General features: G+C 39.5%; 1 protein-coding gene across 4 annotated transcripts in view; it reads left to right on the top strand.

Annotated features, from left to right (window-relative positions):
- RAF1 (Raf-1 proto-oncogene, serine/threonine kinase) overlaps positions 1-21,392 on the top strand; it is a 73,007-nt gene that overhangs the window by 38,080 nt on the left and 13,535 nt on the right. Inside the window, exons 2-8 of one of the 4 annotated variants that reach the window (XM_053930454.2) lie at positions 2,689-2,778; positions 7,380-7,612; positions 14,138-14,250; positions 16,815-16,917; positions 17,457-17,614; positions 19,097-19,195; positions 20,787-20,940. In XM_053930454.2, coding sequence (XP_053786429.1) covers positions 7,406-7,612; positions 14,138-14,250; positions 16,815-16,917; positions 17,457-17,614; positions 19,097-19,195; positions 20,787-20,940 — 834 coding nt within the window. In that variant the 5' untranslated portion in view covers positions 2,689-2,778; positions 7,380-7,405. Of the gene's footprint in view, positions 1-2,688; positions 2,779-7,373; positions 7,613-14,137; positions 14,251-16,814; positions 16,918-17,456; positions 17,615-19,096; positions 19,196-20,786; positions 20,941-21,392 lie in introns of those variants that run through there. The other 3 variants (XM_024556426.3, XM_045192422.2, XM_024556427.4) reach the window with 3 other exon arrangements.

The following is a 21,392-nucleotide window of genomic DNA, read 5'->3' as shown; positions in this document are numbered from 1 at the left end:
ACTAATAAAGACACTTTAAGACTAGATGTATCATTTAAAAAGTGATTATTCAAGTGCAGGAAGATATTTTGTTGGATAAATGCCTTTGGAGAAATTGATGCCAGCTCTCCTAGGGATTCTAGGCTTTAGAATTACATCAGTAGTGATCCACACTAAGAAATATATTTTATAATGTGTGTGTACCTAAATCAAAGATTTCTCAAAATAGTACTTACCTGTCCTTTGTGAAATACGTTTTGCTCTAATTTTTAAAGAAAGCTTGTTGTGACTTACCAAAACGATTTCCTGGCCAGTAATGGGTCATACACCACAGTTTGAAAAAGTGCTGTGTTATACTCTAAGAAAGAAAGAGATTCTAGTATTTCATGTCCCTTCCCTGAAGAAGCTGGTTGTTAATTAAGAAGGTACCTACCTACTCCGTCTTTGTTTGAAACCATATTGGGTACTGTTTTAGTTATACCACAAAAAGGGATCAAAGAAGGCAGCTGACATTGATCTCAAGATAAAGCCTATCAGATAATTTAGGGGCTTGGCCTTAGACTCTTTGAGTCCCTTGCTGCATAATTCAGGGCTGTGTGTCTTTCTACAATACTATACTTTGTCCCTAAACTCAGTACTATTTAGAATTTATGAATCATCTCTTAACTTAGATATAGAAATTTGGACATACCTCTTAAATTTCTAAAGATTTAAATATTCATGTAGAAAATAAATGAGGTTGAGCAATTATGACAAGTGAACTGTGATAATAAAGACAAAGCTTTGAAAAAGAGTTTAGACTATAACAATCTGGAATTAGGTGACTAAAGTGATCATATCTTCAAACTCCAGTATGGCAGAATGGAGTATGAAGCCAATAAAAGGCAAACTTTTTGGTGAACCTATGGACGCCCACCACCCTCAGAAATAATGTAGGCTAGAAATAATAGATTGAGAGAAATTCAGATAAACTCATGGTGACAAATATAGAGTGGGTGGCTACAGAAAACCAAGGTATTTAACAATTAATGAGTTCTTTTTCTATCATGAAATATTTGTATTCTGGTGTCTTCCAGAAACTGACTTTGGGGGTTAGGCCCGTTGTGGCAATTAGTAGCCAAAGTGGAGGAAGCAGAGTAGAGTTAAGATCTAGGCTTTTGATTTCTGGGGTGTTCTTTGATGCTGTGGGGAGGGAGGGGTTCTGGAATGCAGAAAGAAGCAGCTTAGAACCAGTTGAACCTGAATTGTAGCATAGGCTGGAAGAATTCATATTAAATAAATTGTAAGCTTTCTAAGTAATTTATAGAATTTAGTTGTCACAATAAATAAAATTATGAATGTGCCGTGTCTTCTGACACGGTGAAAGGTAAATAAATGTATAGTCTGTAGAATAGAAATTCTCAGACTTTCATCAAATAAGTGTTTAAGGTTAGGGCACTTTTGCCGTAATAAAGCTACTGTTTTGTATATGTGCGGAGAGTCATCTAAAAAAAAAGATTTTTTTGATCTTTGGACTTTCACAACTGTATTTTGTATAACCAAAGTTACCTTCAAATGGTGTGTTTAACGATCCTTTAAACAGCACACTTTTATGTAAGGTTTGCACGCTTTGATGTTGGCTTACTTTTGATACTACATAACATGGGTAGTCCTTTAAAGCATTTTTAAATGTATTGGTGACACATAGATGACATTGGTCCCATTCTTACATTACGGAAAATAATTTTAGCAGTGACATCCAATAGTTTTTTTACTTAAATATAAAAGTATAAAATACTCCCTAGTTAAAGCTTAAAAACTTTTTAAAAAAAAAGTTTGCTTGTGCCCTGGCCGGTGTGGCTCAGTAGGTTGGCATGTCTTCCTGTAAACTGGAAGGTTGTGGGTTTGATTCCTGGTTGGGGCACATACCTAGGTTGCAGGTTCTCCTCCCGTCAGGGCATGAGCTAAAGACAACCGATCAATGTTTCTCTCTCTCTCTCCCTTAAAAAAAAAAAAGGAAAAGATAATTTTGCCCAGGCAAAACAAAGTAGGGTTTTCATAACTTTAGATAATTTTTTTTTCTAGACAAAAATGTCTAGATAAATATTATTTAAATTAGCCTTTAGCCAGTGTATTACAGCAGCATTCTTTCCTAGGAGGTGTTTTGTAAACCAGTCTTGCTTTGAATTATTCCTAGTTTAGTTCCACAGCTTTGGCTCTGAAGTAGTTTATAGTTTATTGATATTATAATGCTGCAGTAAACATTCCTGTGTGTTTTTGCAGTTCTGAGTTCAGATCTCTCCATCCCCTCACCCTTCCCCATCCCCTCACCCTTCCCCATCCCCCAGGATGGTAAGTAAATTTAAATCTTTAAATAATGAATAGACATATTAGATTGTTAGACTTCTGAGGTTTATACTATTACCAGCAAGTATAATGAGAGGTAAATTTCCTCAAGTACTTGTGATGGATGCTTCCAGTCTTTTAAATTTTATAAATCTGATATTAAAAATAGCACTTTAGGCCTGGCTGGTGTGGCTCATGATTGTGGGCCTGGTCCCCAGTAGGGAGGGCACAAGAGGCAACCACACATTGATGTTTCTCTCCCTTTCTTTCTACCTCCCTTTCCTTCTCTCTAAAAATAAATAAAATCTTTAAAAAATAAAAATAAACAAATAGGACTTTATTTTTATTTTTATATTTAAAAATTTATTTATTTATTTATTTTAGAGAGAGGGGGAAGGAAGGAAGAAAGGGAGAGGAACATCCATCAGTTGTCTCTTGCATACCACCAACTGGGGACCTGGCCTGCAAACCCAAGTATGTGCTCTGACGGGGAATTGAACACGTGACCTTTCGGTCTGCAGTCAGACACACAACCCACTGACACAACCACCCACCGAGCCACACCATTCAGTAGTTTATTTTTAAAATTTGCATCTCTTTAATATACAGACATGTATTTACTTATTTTTAGAGAGAGGGGGAGAAGAGAGAAAGAGAGGGAGAAAAGCACGATGTGTGAGAGAAACAGCAATTGTTTGCCTCTCTCACTCATGCAGCCCAGGTGTGTGCCCTGACTGGGAATGGAACTGGCAGCCTTTCGGTCCACAGGCCGGTGCTCAATCCACAGAGCCACATCAGCCAGGGCAATACATATGTCTTTTTAAAAAGGATTGATAGCTTCCAGCATAGTCAAATTTCTCCATTCAGAGGAGAATGCACTTGTTTTGACACTTCTTTGGAACTGTGGAAGACGTTTCACACTCAGGAGCTGATCTATACCCCAGAGTATGTAGTTGTAGTATGTCTCTAGGGTGTGTGTGTGTGGGTGTAGATAGATTTTTTGACTTGGAGCATTTAGTCAACAGATCAGTGGGAGAGATCACAATACCAGAAGCTAGGTTTAAGTTTATGTTACATCTGTGTTTATATTTGAGAGTAGTATCAATGAGGTTTCTGAATGTTTCCACTGAAGAGTGAGTGCTGCTGCTGTATGGTTTTTAGAAAATGTGTCTTGCTTTCAGATATATATCCTTTAGTAAGTTAATTAAGGAATACTCCACCGTAGAGCTTCCTATGGTAAACAGGTTAGAGGTGTACCTATCAGCCCTGGGGCAACTAGTAAGGCCCTTGGCCTGCCTGGGCTTGTCTGCTTCCCTCAGCATTCCTTTACAAGTATTGTGTGTGTGTGTGTGTGTGATAAGAAAGGTTGGGAAGCACTGACTTAGCATGCTTCTTAGCCTGTAAGTGGCCTTGATATAGCATAGAAAAATAAAAATTATGAATGATAAGTAATCTATAACTGGAGAATTTAAGTGGGTTTTCTTTTCTTTTGTCACTTTTTACTAAAAGGTATTGTAGTATATTATCTACTAAGTACCAGTGCTGTTATTTTCTGCAAGACTTAGACTTCATCATAAAATAACTGTGTTCTTGGATTTAAGCTACATTTAAGTCTCGTAGGTGGGTTCTTTAGCCAATAGGTTATACAGGGTGGGGCAAAAGTAGGTATACAATTATGAGTACATGAAATACAGAGTTTATTCTTGTATTATTATTTATTAATTATTGTATTGCATTCCATATGAACAACTGTAAATCTACTTTTGCTCCACTGTGTATAGTACAGTCTTCCCCCACAATACAGAATGCAATTTATTGCAGTTTGTCTTTTGCTCAATGGTAGTTTTTAAAAAATGTGTACTACCAAGTGGAGATTTAATTCATACCTACTAGTACTTGGAAGATCTTTTCTATAAAAAACACTATATTTTTCTAGCATTATTCTGGTTCCTAACTGAATTAATTTAATAAATATTTGTGTGCCTTCATGTTCCAGGTTCTGTAATTTAGGACTAAGAATACAGTAGTGACCAAGATTGGCAGTGTTGCCCTCGTGAAGCAGAAGGAGGGGTGGGGTAGTGACCAAATCTATAAATAGTCTAACGTAGTAGCGAGTGTCAGGAAGAAAATAAGACAGGATTCTTTGAAGGGGCGGGGGAGCGGGTCCTTTGGCTAGGGCGACTAGGGAAAGTGTCTCTAAACAGGTCTTTTAGGCAGAGATCTTAATGATGAGAAAAGGCCAACTTATTTCTGGAGGTTTTAACCTTCCAGGTAAAGGGAGTAAGTTCAAAAGTCCCAAGGTGTGAAGCTTGGCATATTCAGAAAGAAGTATTTTAGTTTTTATTCTGAGTCTTAAATGGGAGGGCCAGGATGAGTTGCATTTTAAAAGTTGCCCTGGCCCTAACTGGTGTGGCTCCGTTGCTTGTGCTTTGTTACAGTGCAAGGTTGCCGTCTCGATTCTTGGTCAGCACGGGCCTGGGTTGTGGGCCTGGTCCTTGTTTGGGGCCATGCAGGAGGCAACCAGTTGATGCTTCTCTCACACATTGATGTTTCTTCCCCTCTCTTTCTCCTTTCTTTCCCTTTTCTCTCAAAATAAACAAACAAAAATGTTTAAAAATTGATCTGGCTACTTTATATCTTTAGGTCATAGGAGCTGCATCATTTCAGACTACTGAGATGCTCAAATGAGTCCTCTCTCTCTCATCTGATTGTAAACTCCTTTGTCTCTTCCTCATTAGTTAGGGAAAAAAGATCTAGGGAAGATAGGAGCTGTAGGTGCCCCTAAAAATGTGACCTCCTGGTAGCTGAGGCATAGACTTGGGAGTGTGTTGGGGCTCAGGCTGAAGTGCCAGAGGCGGAGGTGGTGTGTCATGGCCCTGCCACTTGAAGGCTGTGGGATCTTGTCCCACGCCTCCCCCTTGCAGAAATAAAATACGTAGGTAGAAATTTGTAGTGTAATAGTACAATATAAAAAGAAGTAAATAAATAATGTTTAAAAAGTAAAAATTCCTCACAATTCTGCTGAAATAATCACTCAATACTTGTTGTTTATTCTAGATTTTTCACCCCTTCATGATTTCCTCCCTCTTTCTAGATTAAATAAAAAGGTTCAAACTGTATTTTTTACTTTTTGTTCATCTTGGGTAGCCTTTTCTATGTGTGCACATACAAATATACTTGATTTATTACATGGATATTAATTGTTTAATTCCCTATTGTTAGGTGTTTGGTCTCTTTCATTTTCAAGGGCACGAGCAATGCTGTGGTGAAGATGCTTGCACGTGTATCTTTATATACTTACTATAGGACGAAATCCTATCGTAGAATTGAATTACTAGATCAGTCTTTAGGAACATTTCAAAATTTTAATGGTTATTACCATGTGTTGCAAAAAATGTTGTGCTAAGACTGTGAGAGAGTAATGCTGTGTTGTGATTTTGAGTAAATTTCCAAACCTCTTTGGGTTTCTCAGCTGTCAGCTAAAAATAGTTAATATCTTTCACCACCTCTTGATTTAGGCATGTGATGTGAGAAAAAGCTTTTAGCACATAGTCTGTATTTAGACAAAAACTACTTGAAAAAAAAGAGGTTTGAATTAAATGAGCTTTTAATTCTAGGCCATTTAAGCTCTGACTAAATGATTTCAAGTGTCAGTGTTACATATGAGAAGGTAAGGGCTCTGTAGTCAAAGCTGCCAGTTTTGAATCCCAGCTCTGCCACTTAAAGCTGTGAGAGTTTTCTCAATTGTAACATTGGGATGTAATTCCTGCCTAGAGTGCCACTCTGAAAGATTAGGTTGGATAATATGAGTGGGATGTAGTAGTCTATACTGTCTCATAATACTAGGTACCTAATGAATGATAACTGTAAATAATAAAACAAGTTTCTGAAGGAGGAAGGCTTGAGAAGGGTGTGACTGTCAGCTTTCTAAAGAAGGAAACAAACATCTCGTTTCTGTGCGGTCGCTGACTCCCTGTCAGCATCAGGGCACTGTATGTCCCCACTGCGGAGTTTCTGACTTGCTGTCATCGTGTGACTCTCTGTGGACTTCTATTGCAGTTTTCTTGTTGCCCAATTAAAACATTTGGTTATTTTTATTTAAGTGACTGTCTCTGCTTGCTTCTGTTTATGAGCTTTGTTTCTGCACTAAAACTGAACTCAATATAATGGTGGAAAGTTCATGGACTTTAAACTCATAGAGTCTGGTTATTTTACCTACCACCTTGGTGTTCCTGGGCACGTAGCATGATTCCTCTGTGCCTTACTTGTTTAACCAAATAAAGGGTGGCCGGAGAAAGGGATTTAAATCTTACACAAGTTAAATGAGGTAATTTATATATAAAGTGTCTATAACACACCCAAGAAGTACTCATTTCTTTTCCTTTCTCGAAGGCAGAAAATTACGGCTTACACTTTAGAAATGATTTCTCATAGTACTAACGTGTTACTCATACTCAAGTGTAGTTGCTCATACTTAATACACAGAAAGTGAACAAGAGTAATGTAGTTGTGAAGATATTAGACTAAAAGTCAGGAGACCTGGGCTCATGTTCCAGGTTGGCTTTTAACTGGTAGTATAACCCTTGATGAATCTTTTGATCTTTAGCCCCCACTTTGCTGATTTTTTTAGTTGTCTATGAAATATTTTATAGAAATGTACTAAAATGGAAGTTTTCTAATTATTTAAGCAGAAGGTATCACTTATAAGAAAGCTTTAAAATAGTCAAATCTATGGAATCAAAGAGTAGAATGGTGGTTGCCAAGGATGGGGGTAGGGGGGAATGGAGAGTTAATTAATTAAAGCGCAAAAAGTTTTTCTTAAGCAAGATGAGTAAGATTTGGAGAGCTGTACAGCACAGTTCCTATAGTCAACAATATTGTATTGTACACTTAAAAATTGTCAAGAGTATCTCATATTGTGTTATTACAAAAATAAAAATAATAAGGAAAACTAAGTGCTTGAAAAAAAAAAAAGCCCACGTCACTATTTTCACAATCTATATATTGTGTTGTTGAGTTAATTGCCTGTGTTTTAGAATTATTTGTCTTCTTTCTTTTTTTTTTTTTTTAACCAGGTTTAAGTACTGCGTAAACTGCATCAATGGAGCACATACAGGGGGCCTGGAAGACGATCAGCAATGGCTTTGGATTCAAAGAAGCAGTGTTTGATGGCCCCAGCTGCATTTCCCCCACAATAGTTCAGCAGTTCGGCTATCAGCGCCGAGCGTCGGATGATGGCAAACTCACAGACTCATCTAAGACAAGCAATACTATTCGTGTTTTCTTGCCAAACAAGCAAAGAACGGTGGTACGTGAACATTCCTCTCAGAAAATTTAGTTGTCCATCTGCCTGTAGCAGACATTATGTATCATGTTGCCCATCTTATAAACAGGCAAAATCTTCACTGTCACTTAAGGTCTTTATTTATTGCCTTTTCCGTGGAAGATTTTATTGCTTTATATGGCTGTGTTCCTTCTACACCCCCTATTTTTCCCAACCCTTGTCCTTTTATTATTATTCTTGCCTGGTATGTCGTCTTTTCTGTACTTCAAATAAAAGGTACATTCTTACGGGGATATATTTCAAAGACTTTCTTTTGAAAAGCTCCTTTAAACCTTTCTAGCTCACTTTAAAAAATTATTAATGATTAAAAATTATTCTCTTCTGAATATTAAAGAAAATGTTAATTTAAATTTTTTGGATATTACAATCAAATACTTAGAAGAAAATAAAATTACCTAGAAAAATTATTTTGTTAAAGTTCAGGGGTCCCAGGCAAAGCTGAAGGAGCTTAGCAATGAGGGGATCATCTTCTTTTCCAGGGCATTGGCACTGATCAGCTATTTCTGCAGAGCTGGTTTTTGTGAGACAGTGACAGATTAAATTGGCATCATGGTAGGATGCTGCCACTCAGTTTTCTGACACACATACCCAACTTTAAAAAAAAATCACTGTACTGACGCGTGGCTCAGTGGGGGACATTGTCCCACAACCTGACACTCTCTCTCTGTCTCTCTCTCCCCCTCTCCCCCCACCACCCTCCTTTTCCCTTTATCTAAATGTAAATAAATAAAATCTTGAAAAAAAAGTACTGCTCAAAAAAGCTTCCCACTATTCTGGGGGGAAACCCACTTGGTTGAAACAGTAAGGTGAAGCTGTGCCAATTTTGCCGGTGGGACATTTGAGAAAACCTCAGTACAAACTTCCACACCTCCTCCTCGCCCACTTTCCATTCTTTTTTTTTTTTTTTTTTTTTTTTTAAATATATTTATTGATGATGCTATTACAGTTGTCCCATTTCCCCCCCCCACTCCACTCCATCCTGCCCACCCCCCTCCCTCCCACATTTCCCCCCCCATAGTTCATGTCCATGGGTCATACTTATAAGTTCTTTGGCTTCTACATTTCCTACACTATTTTTACCCTCCCCCTGTCTATTTTCCACTTATCATCTATGCTACTTATTCTCTGTACCTTTACCCCCCTCTCCCCCTCCCACTCCCTTATTGACAACCCTCATGTTCTAGTTGTTTGCCTAGTTTCCTCTCGTTTTTGTTTTATGTGTGGTCGTTAATAACTGTGAGTTTGCTGTCATTTTTACTGTTCCTATTTTTGATCTTCTTTTTCTTAGGTAACTCCCTTTAACATTTCATATAATAAGGGCTTGGTGATGATGAGCTTCTTTAACTTGACCTTATCTGAGAAGCACTTTATCTTCCCTTCCATTCCAAATGATAGCTTTGCTGGATACAGTAATCTTGGATGTAGGTCCTTGCGTTTAATCTTGGGTAATGTAATTATGATGTGCCTTGTTGTGTTCCTCCTTGGGTCCAGCTTCTTTGGGACTCTCTGAGCTTCCTGGACTTCCCGGAAGTCTATTTCCTTTGCCAGATCGGGGAAGTTCATTATTTGTTCAAATAAGTTTTCAATTTTTTGTTCTTCCTCTTCTCCTTCTGGCACCCCTATAATTCGGATGTTGGAACGTTTCAAGGTGTCCTGGAGGTTCCTAAGCCTCTCCTCATTTTTCCAAGTTCTTGTTTCTTCATTCTTTTCTGGTTGGATGTTTGTTTCTTCCTTCTGGTCCATACCATTGATTTGAGTCCCAGTTTCCTTCTCATCACTATTGGTTCCCTGTACATTTTCCTTTGTTTCTCTTAGCATAGGCTTCATTTTTTCATCTGTTTTTCGAACAGATTCAACCAAGTCTGTGAGCATATTGATAACCAGTGCTTTGAACTGTGCATCCGATAGATTGGCTATCTCTTCGTCGCTTAGTTGTATTTTTTCAGGAGCTTTGAAGTGTTCTGTCATTTGGGCCATTTTTTTTTGTTTGTTTGTCTTGGTGCGTCTGTTACTTTAAGGGGCGGAGCCTTAGGTGTTCACCAGGGCGGGGTAATGCTGGTCGCTGCGCTGTGACGCTGTACGTGGGGGAGGGGCCGAGTGGGAGCAATGGCGCCTGCCTCACTCTCGGCCGGATTTCAATCTTCCACTCCGATACCCACAATCAAACTGGGCCACTCTGGTGCTGGCTCCCGAGTAAGTGGGCCTGTGCACACTCTCAGCCCCTGTGGGTCTCTCCAACGACCTCTCCTGTGAGGCTGGGAGTCTCTCCCGCCGCCGCCCCAACCCCCAGGGGCGCCTTCAATCAGAGGTTTGAGGCTTTATTTCCCCAAGCTGGAGCCCTGGGTTGCGCAGCGGTCTGCTTCTCTGCCCGCCGTTCGTCAGGTTTATCTGTGGGCGAATGTGGTGCTGCAGGGTGCTACCCGCCACTCTGCCTGCCCCACTCTCCGCCACTCTGAGTCCGGCCCTCTGGGTTTATCTGTGCAAATGTGGGACCGCAGGGTCTGCTAGTGCTCGGACTGCCTGCGCCATTTGTCCCACACTCCGCCAGTCTCAGTCCCGCCACAGCCACGCGAGTCCTCTCCACCCCGGTGCCCGTCTCCGCCCCTCCTACCAGTCTGGATGAATGATTATTTTCTGTTTCCTTGGTGTCAGTCCCCCTTGCTGTTGGATTCTCTGTCAGTTCTGGTTGTGCAAGGAGGCGCAGTGTGTCTACCTACGCCGCCATCTTGGTTCCCTCCCACTTTCCATTCTTTATGTAAAATCAGTGTGTTATGTTTACCCTTTGTACTTAGGAGAGGAGAGGCAGGGTTCTGAGACTGGGGGGGTCCAGCTCAGAGTTTTCAGTTTGTTCTAACAGTTCCACTCTTCCCAGTTTACTAGTAAATTTCTTTATACTTCTTTTGTGAACCTAAGGAGCATCCCAGTTACAGTATTGTATTTAGGTATCTTTGAACTGGAGGCAAAACTCAAAAGGCATTTCAAGTTTGAGTAAATTTATTTTTGCTTCCTTTCCTAAAAATTAAAGTTTAATGATTGGCAAAATAAACAGTAATAATCCCCTTAAATTTCAACAGTGGTCTTTCATTTGCAAAGTAATTTTTACCTACTATTTCAATTTCCTAATCTTAATTGGAGAGCTCAGGTGGAAAGTGTGAATGTAATGGGAAGCTGTTGCTGTTTCTGGGTGTCACGGTGGCCATCTCCTGTATCCCCGTGTTAGTGTGCCTAGGAGACTGGGAGACTTAGTTTGGCATAATGATTAAGTGTATGGACCTTTAAGAAAAGCAGGCCCAAATTTATTTTGTTTTACTTTTTAAATTATATTTTACTGATTATGCTATAACAGTTGTCCTGATTTCTCCCCCTGTTGCCCCGTACCATACAGCACCCCCCCATTCCCTCTGGCAGTCCCCCACTATTGTTCATGCCCATGGGTCATGGGTGTAAGTTCTTTGGCTACTCCATTTCCCATGCTGTACTTTACATCCCCGTGGCTGTTCTGTAACTACCTATTTGTGCTTCTTAATCCCCTCACCTCTTCACTCATTCCCCCACACCGCCCCCCCATCTGGCAGCCATCAAAACGCTTTCCATATACCATGATTCTGTCTCTGTTCTTCTTTGCTTAGTTTGCTTTTTTAGATTCAATTGTTGATAGATATATATTTTGCCATTTTATTGTTCATACTTTTGATCTTTTTCTTAAATAAGTCCCTTTAACATTTCATATAGTAATGGTTTGGTGATGATGAATTCCTTTAGTTTTTCCTGCCTGGAAAGCTCTACAGCCCTTCAGTTCTAATGACAGCTTTGCTGGGTAGAGCAATCTTGGATGCAGGTGCCTGCTTTTCATGACTTTGAATAGTTCTTGCCAATCCCTTCTAGTCTGCAAAGTTTCTTTTGGGAAATCAACAGACAGTTTTATGAGAGCTCCCCTGTAGGTAACTAACTTATTATCTCTTTATCTTAAACTTTTGCCATTTTAATTATGATGTGTCTTAGACTGGGCCTGTTTTCATCCATCTTGCTTGAGACTGTACTTTCTGGACTTGCATGTCTATTTCCTTCACCAAATTAGGGAAGTTTTCTTTCATTATTTTTTCAAATAGATTTCCAGTTACTTGCTTTTTACCTCCTTCTGGCACCCCTCTGATGCAAATGTTGGACCTCTTGAAGTTGTCTCAGAGGCTGCTTATGTTATCCTCATTTTTTTTGGATTCTTTTTTCTTCTTGTTGTTCTGATTGGTTGTTTTTTGCTTTCTTATGTTCCATATCATTGATTTGATTCTCAGCTTCATCCACTCTACTCTGGTTTCCCTGTAAAGTGTTCTTTTTTTTTTTTTAAGTATATTTTATCATACTATTACAGTTTTCCCAATTTTTCCCCCTTTATCCCCTCTACCCTGCACCTCCCCCAGCCCTTCAGCATTCCCCCCCTTAGTTCATGTCCATGGGTTATACATATAAGTTCTTTGAATTTTCTGTTTCCTATACCATTCTTAACCTCTCCCCGTCTATTTTATGCCTACCAGTTATGCTTCTTATTCCCTGTACCTTCCCCCCATTCCTCCCCTCCCCCTCCCTACTGACCTTCCATGTGACATCCATATCTCTGATTCTGTTCCTGTTCTAGTTGTTTGCTTAGGTTTTGAATTCATTTTTCTTTTTTCTTTTTTTTGGTTCAGTTGATAGTTGTGAGTTTGTTGTCATGTTACTGTTCATAGTTTTTGATCAATTTCTTAGATAAGTCCCTTTAACATTTCATATAATAAGGGATTGGCGATATTAAACTCCTTTAACTTGACCTTGTCTGGGAAGCACTTTATCTGCCCTTCCTTTCTAAATGATAGCTTTGCTGGATAGAGTAATCTTGGATGTAGGTCTTTGCTTTTTATGACTTTAAATACTTCCTTCCAGCCCCTTCTTGCCTGTAAGGTTTCTTTTGAGAAATCAGCTGACAGTCTTATGGGCACTCCTTTGTAGGTAACTGTGTCCTTTTCTCTTGCTGCTTTTAAAAGATTCTCTATCTTTAATCTTGGGTAACTTAATGCTGATGTGCCTTGGTGTGTTTCTCTTTGGGTCCAGTTTCTTTGGGACTCTCTGGAATTCCTGGAAGTCTGTTTCCTTTGCCAGATTGGAGAATTTTTCCTTCATTATTTTTTCAAATAAGTTTTCAATTTCTTCCTCTTCCTCTTCTCCTTCTGGCACCCCTATGACTTGGATGTTGCAACATTTAAAGCTCTTCCAGAGGTTCCTAAGCCTCTCCTCATTTTTTTTTTTAATTCTTATTTCTTCATTCTGTTCTCATTAAATGTTTATTTCTTCCTTCTGTTCCAAATCGTCATTTTGAGTCCCAGTTTCCTTCCCTTCACTGTTGGTTCCCTTTATAGTTTTCTTTATTGCACTTTGCATAGCCTTCACTTTTTCCTCTAGTTTGTAACCATACTCAATCATATCTGTGAGCATCTTGATTACCAGTGTTTTGAACTCTACATCTGATAGGTTGGCTATCTCTTCATCACTTAGTTCTTTTTCTGGAGTTTTGATCTGTTCTTTCATTTGGGCCATATTTCTTTGGGAGCACCTGTTAATGTGGTAAGGGGCGGAGCCTTAGGTTTTTGCCAGGGTGGGGCAACCCACGCCACTGCATTTTGTGATTTTGTATATGGGGGAGAGGTCTGAGAGGGAACAATGTCTCTTGCTTGGCTCGCCCCACTTTCAGTCAGTTCCCCTGCTACCTACAAGCAGGTTGGGATCTTCTGGTGCTGCATCCCAGTGGGTGAGTTTGTGCACGTGCTAGGACCCTGTGGGTGTCTCCAATGAACTCTCTTGTGAGGCTGTTTTTCCTGCTACCTCAACCCCCACAGATTTCTTCAGTTATAGGCTTTGAGGCTTTCTTTTACCACCCTGGAACCCTGGGTTGCGTGGTCTGTCTTGCTCCCCCGTTGTTCCTCCCAGCTTATCTGCATGTGCATGTGGGACTGCCTGGTCCTCCAGCTACTGTCTGGTCATGCATCCTGTCTACCCCAGCTGCCCATCTCCACCCCTCCTACTGGTCTGGATGAATGTTTCTTCTTTAACTCCTTGGCTGTTGGACTTCCATACAGTTCAATTTTCTGGCAGTTCTGGTTGTTCTTTGTTTTTAATTTTTTTTGTTGTCCTTCTTTTGGTTGTGCAAGGAAGCAAAGTGTATTTACCTACACCTCCGTCTTGACGAGAAGTCCTTCTTTGTCTATTATTCTGAAATATATTTCCCCAGGAGAATTAACATATCATGGACACCCCTCCCTCTAGGTCATTCATTATGAGTAATGCAGTAGTGGCATAATGTGACGTACAGATGTTCCATACTTCGTTCAAGCACTCACTGTTGCCAGACATTCTGGTTGTGTGTGTGTACACCATGATAATCAGTGCTGATGCATTCTGCGCTCACCTTTCCAAGGTGTGCAGCCTGTGTTGGTCCTAAAGATGGTCCTTTGTTTGTAGGTCAATGTACGAAATGGAATGAGCTTGCATGACTGCCTTATGAAAGCACTCAAGGTGAGGGGCCTGCAGCCGGAGTGCTGCGCGGTGTTCAGACTTCTCCACGAGCACAAAGGGTAAGGGCCCAAAGTTGTCCGCTCCTCCACCACACTAGGAAGGGCCTCTGAGCTTGAAACTATAACTGTTTTCCATTTTAAAAAATGTACTAGCTTCCTGTAAAATACTGTGTGTTTGTATATCTTGTTTACAAAGAAATAGTTAAAAAAAAAGTCAAAAAAATACTGTTAAAAAAGTACAAAAAAAAAAATGTTAAGAGCTTGACATTATTGCTTGAAAACACTGCATTGAAAAATAAATACATGTTAGGTGTTCCCATAGATGGAAACAAGAGTGTCAGATGGCATGTTTCTTGAGAGCAAAGATATTTGTATTTGCTCTAATGCATGCACGGAGAAGGTAGTCAGAAAGTGTTTGCATCATTGTTTATAGTTAAAGAATGCTACTCTCAAGAGATTGTCTTGTAATTCACTCATTTATTTTATTCAATTAATATTTACTGAATCCCTACAGTTTGACTGACACAGGGTTAAATGATACAGGAGGATTTCTTGTTTCAAGGAAGATCCATAGTGGCAAGATAGAGGCATCCCATCCAAGACCAGGAGTAATACCTCAGAATATCAGAGCCATTCATAATTACCCATTAACTATTACTGTTCTCCCAAAATGTGGGTAAATAACCTTATCTTTACCTTCTTGGAAATTGAGGGTTTTGGTATTGAGTTTTAGCTTATATTTATATTTCAAGGAGTCCCCCAATTTGAGAATATAGCCCAGGGAAGGAGTCTACTCAAAGGAATGAGCATAAATTCCTCTATTGAGGATATGCCTCAAATCTTTGTAAGAGATATCTTCATCTGGCTATAGCCCCAGCTTGGTCTCCAAGCCAATCTATAGCGTTTCCTGAAAGACTAGAGAACGCAGCTATGGGAGTATACAGTGAGAAGGCACTGCCTTCAAGCCAGAAAGAAGGCTGTTACCAGAACCTAACCATGCTGGCGCCTTGATCTTAGACTTCCAGCCTCCGGAACTGTGAGAAATCAATTCTGTTGTTTAAGAAAAAGGGCAAGAACGATTCTGAGAAAATGAAGTTGGTCCACTCTCATCCAAGGCTGCATTGTTTTAGAGCTACCTGGGGTTCGTTCTTGAATAGACAGCACCTGAAGAATGATAGGAAAACAGGCTGCCCCTCTTTTTTCATTAGGGCAGAACAGTGTTATGGAATGAAAGGGATTTCCCATACCTTGTATATAGGGAATTCTATTAAGGTATAGATTATTTACTATTGGATACCAGCAACAACAACATTGGCTGGAATATTTTTGTTAAGCAAAGGAAGAGATTCGAAAGTGGTATATTATGTGTTGTTCTCTTCCTAGTTGAGAGTATTCTTCATGCAGGACAGTGGGCCTGATTTACTAGACAAGACAGGGGAAGGGAGCTGGGCACTGCACGTTCCTTGGATGTGCTGATTTTTCTGTCTTGTTTAGGCACAAAAGGAGTGGTCACAGGGTAAGTATTACGACAGTCAAGACTCCTGTCAAATTAGAGATTCTGCAAACTACAGATCTGAGCCTAGTATTGGGTTGCCAAAACGTCCATTTAGTTTTTTCTGTAAAATAAAAGACACATCTTTCATTTTCACCAATAACTTTATTGATTGGAATATTTGGAGTATGTCGGCTGTCTCCTGCTGTGGTATAACATTGATGGTTCTCAGTTAATGTCTCAGTTTGATTGCTATCAACTGCACCTGGTCTCCCCGACCATGGAGCGTCGTCTAGCGAGCAGTCTCCAGCAGGAAAGTTCGCAAACCGCTTTCTGACACGTTCCATCACCTTCTCCATACACTGCACAAATCTTTTTTATGTTTCAGCCTTTCTTGAAATAGTAAAGGATAATCCAGAAATTTTGCCTATTTTCTTCCATCTTCAATATTAAAATGCCTGCATAAAAATTTAGTTATTTTGATCTTTTTTTTAAATGCACGCTAATATGACAACTGTCACAATCTAACAAAATTGTTGCGAGCGAAGTTAAAGACAACTAAGCACTACTAGAGCCATCATATGGAAATAACCAAAGGAACTTTTTGGCCAAGTTAGTGTTAATGGAAAAATAAATTTTATTTGTGCTTCCTTTATATTTATCTTCTAGATTGAAGTTGGCAAGTGAAGATTAAATTTTGCTGTTGTGGTGGTATATATAACCTGTTTTATAGGATTTTAGGATTTTTTATAGGGTTTTAAAAATCACAAAGTCCAATGTATTGCATATATACTTTATTATGAGATTTTTGTATTTCATTTTTTGAAGAAAACTTTATTCTAAATGCATAAGCTTTGGGGTCCAATCCACATTGCATTCCAGTAGTAGACCTCTACACCCACTGTGTAGCCCTGAGCAAGTTACTTTTTTAGGGCCCAATTCTCTCATTTTTACCATGGGAGTAATAATGCCTACCTCATAGGTTTATTGTATGAATTAAGTGAATTTGTGTGATTAAGTTTGATATTTATGTAGCAGGAGGTAAATGGTCGCTATTGTTATTATGGGTATCGAACTCTTACCTTGTTTAAACGTTTCCCTTTTGTGTTATGTTTTTAAAAATCCCCTTTAGTAAAAAAGCACGTTTAGATTGGAACACTGATGCTGCCTCGTTGATTGGAGAAGAACTTCAAGTAGATTTCTTGGATCATGTTCCCCTCACAACACACAACTTTGTAAGTTGCAAATCTCTTCTCTTTGTGGCACGTTGGGTGCTTTGACCAGCAGGAATTTCTCAGAGGCGATAAGCATGGATGTTGTTGGATTGCTTAAGTCTGTAGTTACGCCATTGTTTTACAGTAAGGCAATTTAGGCTTCATTCGTCACAGATATACTTTATTTTTTTAAGGTTTTATTTATTTATTTTTAGAGAGAGGGGAAGGGAAGGAGAAAGAAAAGGAGAGAAACATCAATGTGTAGTTGCCTCTCATGCGCCCCGTACTGGGGACCTGACCCACAACCCAGGCATGTGCCTTGACTGGGAATCAAACTGGCGACCCTTTGGTTTACAGGCGCATGCTCAGTCCACTGAGCTACACCAGCCAGGGCGTCACAGATATACTTTAATTTCTAGGTATGAATTTTACAAATGTTGGAAGTATGATTTTTCATTCTTTGAAATCTCTTGGAGGTCAAGAACAACGTTACTTTGTCTTTTGTCACCTCTGATTTGTAATTTACAGCGTAATTTACAACCACGTTCTTGTCATTCCAGGCTCGGAAGACCTTCCTAAAGCTTGCCTTCTGTGACATGTGTCAGAAGTTCCTGCTAAATGGATTTCGGTGTCAGACTTGTGGCTACAAATTTCATGAGCACTGTAGCACCAAAGTACCTACTATGTGTGTGGACTGGAGTAATGTCAGACAACTCTTGTAAGGCATTATACTTTTTAAAAATAATATAAGGGGGTGAGGAGGTGTAACCTCTTTTGAGGTTGCTTATTGTATATTTGACTGACAGGTCAGAGTTTTGGACTTGGTAAGTGAATTGTTGTGGTCTGGAAACCAACTACTTTAGAAGTGTGCCATCACTGAAACCTTCGAGTTTTAGTGTGGAGTAGCTCTCTATAGTGAGAAGATAGGACTACTGCTGTCACATAGAGGTGGTCATACTGTGGTACAGTCACACAAAGAACAAAGGGATATAAAAACCAAAAGACAGTGTCATCTATTAGTTTGCTAGTAGACATTGTCTTCACTTCCATTGGGAGAAACTATCTTGAAATGATTTGAATGTACAGCCTTAAGAGACATTTGTATTCTTCAGGGGACAAACCAGTTACCAAAATATATTTCAGATAGACAGAATGTCTTTCAGTAAGGTTTAAATTAAAAGTACATATTCTAGCCCCAGCTGGTGTGGCTCAGTTGATTGACTGCTGACCTGTGAAGCAGAGAGTCGCTGGTTCGATTCCCAGTCAGGGCACATGCCTGGGTTGTGGGCCAGGTCCCCAGTAGGGGGTGGCATGTGAGAGGCAGCCACACATTAATGTTTCTCTCCCTCTCTTTCTACCTCCCTTCCCCTCTCTCTAAAAATAAATAAATAAAATTTTTACATTACATATTCCAAAGTGCCTTTTAAAAACTGTTTAACAGGGATATGAAAAGACAGAGTTGAAGTTTTATTCTTTTTTGAGGGATAGACTAAGTGAGTGTTATCATTAAACCACAGTGAGGACACCTTTTTTACTTTCGTTGTAGTGACACAGCGCTTTTGCACAGAGACCCCGTGTAGGATAAATGACAGGTTTTTGGAGTCCCGCAGACGTGGGTTGAAATTACAATGTTGTCATTAACTAACTATAACCACCTCTGAGCCTTAGTTCACTCATCTGGGAAAAGACTGTTACCTTCCTTGCGGTGCTCTTGTTACCTGAGAGAACGTGAAATTGCTGGGCACAAGTGCTCATCTCACGGGTAGAAGACGCCCAATTAATGTCGATGTCACTTTTCCTCTTACGACTTTTGGTGCCGAATGTGACTTATTCTTCATATTTCAGTCTTCATCTATGTGTTTCCAAGATAGAATGTTTCCAGAAAAGCTCTCCATGATTTTTGCTGTAAAAATGCCTTCCTGGAGCTTTAAGAAATAATTATTTTGACATAAATATTTTGACACAAGTATTTCCTAAAAATACATAGAGCTTATACTATATTCATTGGCAGATCAATATTATTCACATTTCAAACCTAGTTATTTGGGTTGGCGATCTCTTTACTCTGGATAGCCTAAAATGATCAAAGGAAATGTGAATAGGAAAAGTTCAGTTTGAGGAGCTGTTAATATGCAAGGCAAGGCAGGGCTGTAAAATTTACTCCAAGTCTGTGAACTAGTCTTTTTCTTATTTTATTTAGATTGTTTCCAAATTCCACTATTGGTGATAGTGGGGTCCCAGCACTGCCTTCTTTGACAATGCGTCGGATGCGAGAGTCTGTTTCCCGGATGCCTGTTAGGTAAGTTTTTTTACCCATAGCTTTTTGGGGGGGGCGGGGGGGGGATAGTGACATTGGGGTGGGTGGTCTTGAATCCTGAATACAAAAGAAAAGGGTTCGTTTGCATTCTCTCCTCTCTCTGTATAAATTATTTGCTGCTTCTGTGGAACTTAATATTGGTGTTAGAGCAAAATGAAGAACTTTCTCTTTGTGGTCCTGTAGTTCTTACATTCTGGAAAGTGACTCTGACTAGAGGTATCTCCTATTGTTATGGTATGCCTCTTAATATCATCACATTTTTAAAACCTTGAGATTTTGCCTCCAGTATGTAGTGAGGTGAGCCTGAGGGAAACAGTCCCAAAACTATGTAGGGTGATGTAATAAAAAAACACTCAGCTTTGAAATGCTTATTATGGTCTTGCATTGCTTAGGCCATGGTATTTAATAAACTGCTATCTTAAAAATAATTAATTTTTAATATAAATATTCTTTCTAATATACCTATGAATTTGAATATACCTTGTCTTTACTCTGTTTTCCATCATTAAAATCAGAGTTTTGAGGAGTTCACGTCTTGCTTAGTGTTCCATGTGACTTTGGTATGTAAATAAAATCTACATCTTTGTCCAAAATCTTACTTTAATTGTATAATGTTCAATGATCTTTATAAAACTACCATAGAATTGTTAAAAGCAGCATACTTTACAGCAAGGGATTTGTATTGAAAAAATACCTGTATATATGTTTGTGTATGGTTTTATTTTTCTTGGCAATTTGAAATGCAAGTCTGACCAAAACATTGTACTTGCTTCTGAGGATTTCACAGAAGAAACCAGGGCTCCGAGGGCGTAAACATTGAAGTACCTGGGAAGGCAATTTTCCAAGGCAATAGAGTGATTTCTGTTAGAAAAACTAACCGTTTATCCCTTGACTTTATGCACAGTGTTACTTGAATGTGAACAAAACATCTTTAGAGCAAATGGTGAAAATATTATACTTTGATGTGTGTTCCCAGTCTGGGTGGTGGGGGAGTGGCATTCTGGATGAGGCTGATGATTAGTCTCACAGTGAGGTACTGCAGCCTAGAAACCAAAGTCCCATTGATAGACTCCGTGAGCTGGTCATGGGGGGGAAGGATGGACAGTAGATAAAATGGTGGCCTTTTTGTAGACATGCTCAGCAGGTCTAACCATCTGTTAAATAATTTTCCTTAAAGTTCTCTAATTTAGTCTCTGAATTAAACTGGGCAAATTCCAGTTAGCTTAGTAGGTTGGCAGATGCTAATCTGTTCTTTCTCAGAGATGGTCTAAAAATTTGGAGTATTTTCTAGAGGTGATTTGTTAAAAAGAAGACCAGCTTATAATGTGGTATTCTTTTCACGTGAATTCCAAGAGCATATATTATTTCCTTTTTTGAAATTTGCGTGCAAAAGCACCAAGACAGAAGAAATTTTTTAAACGGTGCATATTGAAAGAGAAGAACATTTGTGAAAGGTGGTAGTGCCAGTGGGGTTTGTCCCAGAGCATCTTCATTAAGTTGGTAGTGGAGTGACTTTTCCAGTGGGGAGGCCTAAGTGTCTGTTACGGAATCACCTTTCTTTTCCTTTGCCTAGTTCCCAGCACAGATACTCCACACCCCACGCCTTCACATTCAACACCTCCAGCCCCTCCTCTGAAGGTTCCCTCTCCCAGAGGCAGAGGTCGACGTCCACACCTAATGTCCACATGGTCAGCACCACCCTGCCTGTGGACAGCAGGATGATTGAGGTAATGGGGCCCTATGGGGTGGAAGTGGGGACCAGTTATTTGTGTGGGGTTAACTGTTGTGCCAGAGAGTTTGGGGTTTAAACGTGATAATATTGGAGCATTTTCTTGGGTCTCTGGACTTTCTGAATTTCTTTTTTATCCACTTCCTCTTTAGACTGACTGAGTAATCTGGTTGGTATATCATTCAAGTGGAGAACTAAAATTTTCTGAAGAAATGTTAACATTTGAACTTATTTTTTTATGTCAGATTTGAATAGGATTTCCGTGAGCTAGTGAATAAGATGCATAAAGAGTAGTTTCATTTTGCTGTGGGAAAGAAAATAATAGTGATGGAGAACTACAAACTCTCTGAAAGACTCCAAATGTTCTTATTTAATAAACCGAAGGGTGGGGTCATAGGATTTTAATCACGTGTCTATGGGAGACTCGAAGTGCCAGAGCTAACGTTTCAC

Source organism: Desmodus rotundus, chromosome 8, assembly GCF_022682495.2.
Source record: "Desmodus rotundus isolate HL8 chromosome 8, HLdesRot8A.1, whole genome shotgun sequence".
In the NCBI taxonomy this organism is placed as follows: Eukaryota; Metazoa; Chordata; class Mammalia; order Chiroptera; family Phyllostomidae; genus Desmodus; species Desmodus rotundus.
This window is presented reverse-complemented; position numbering and strand designations above follow the sequence as displayed.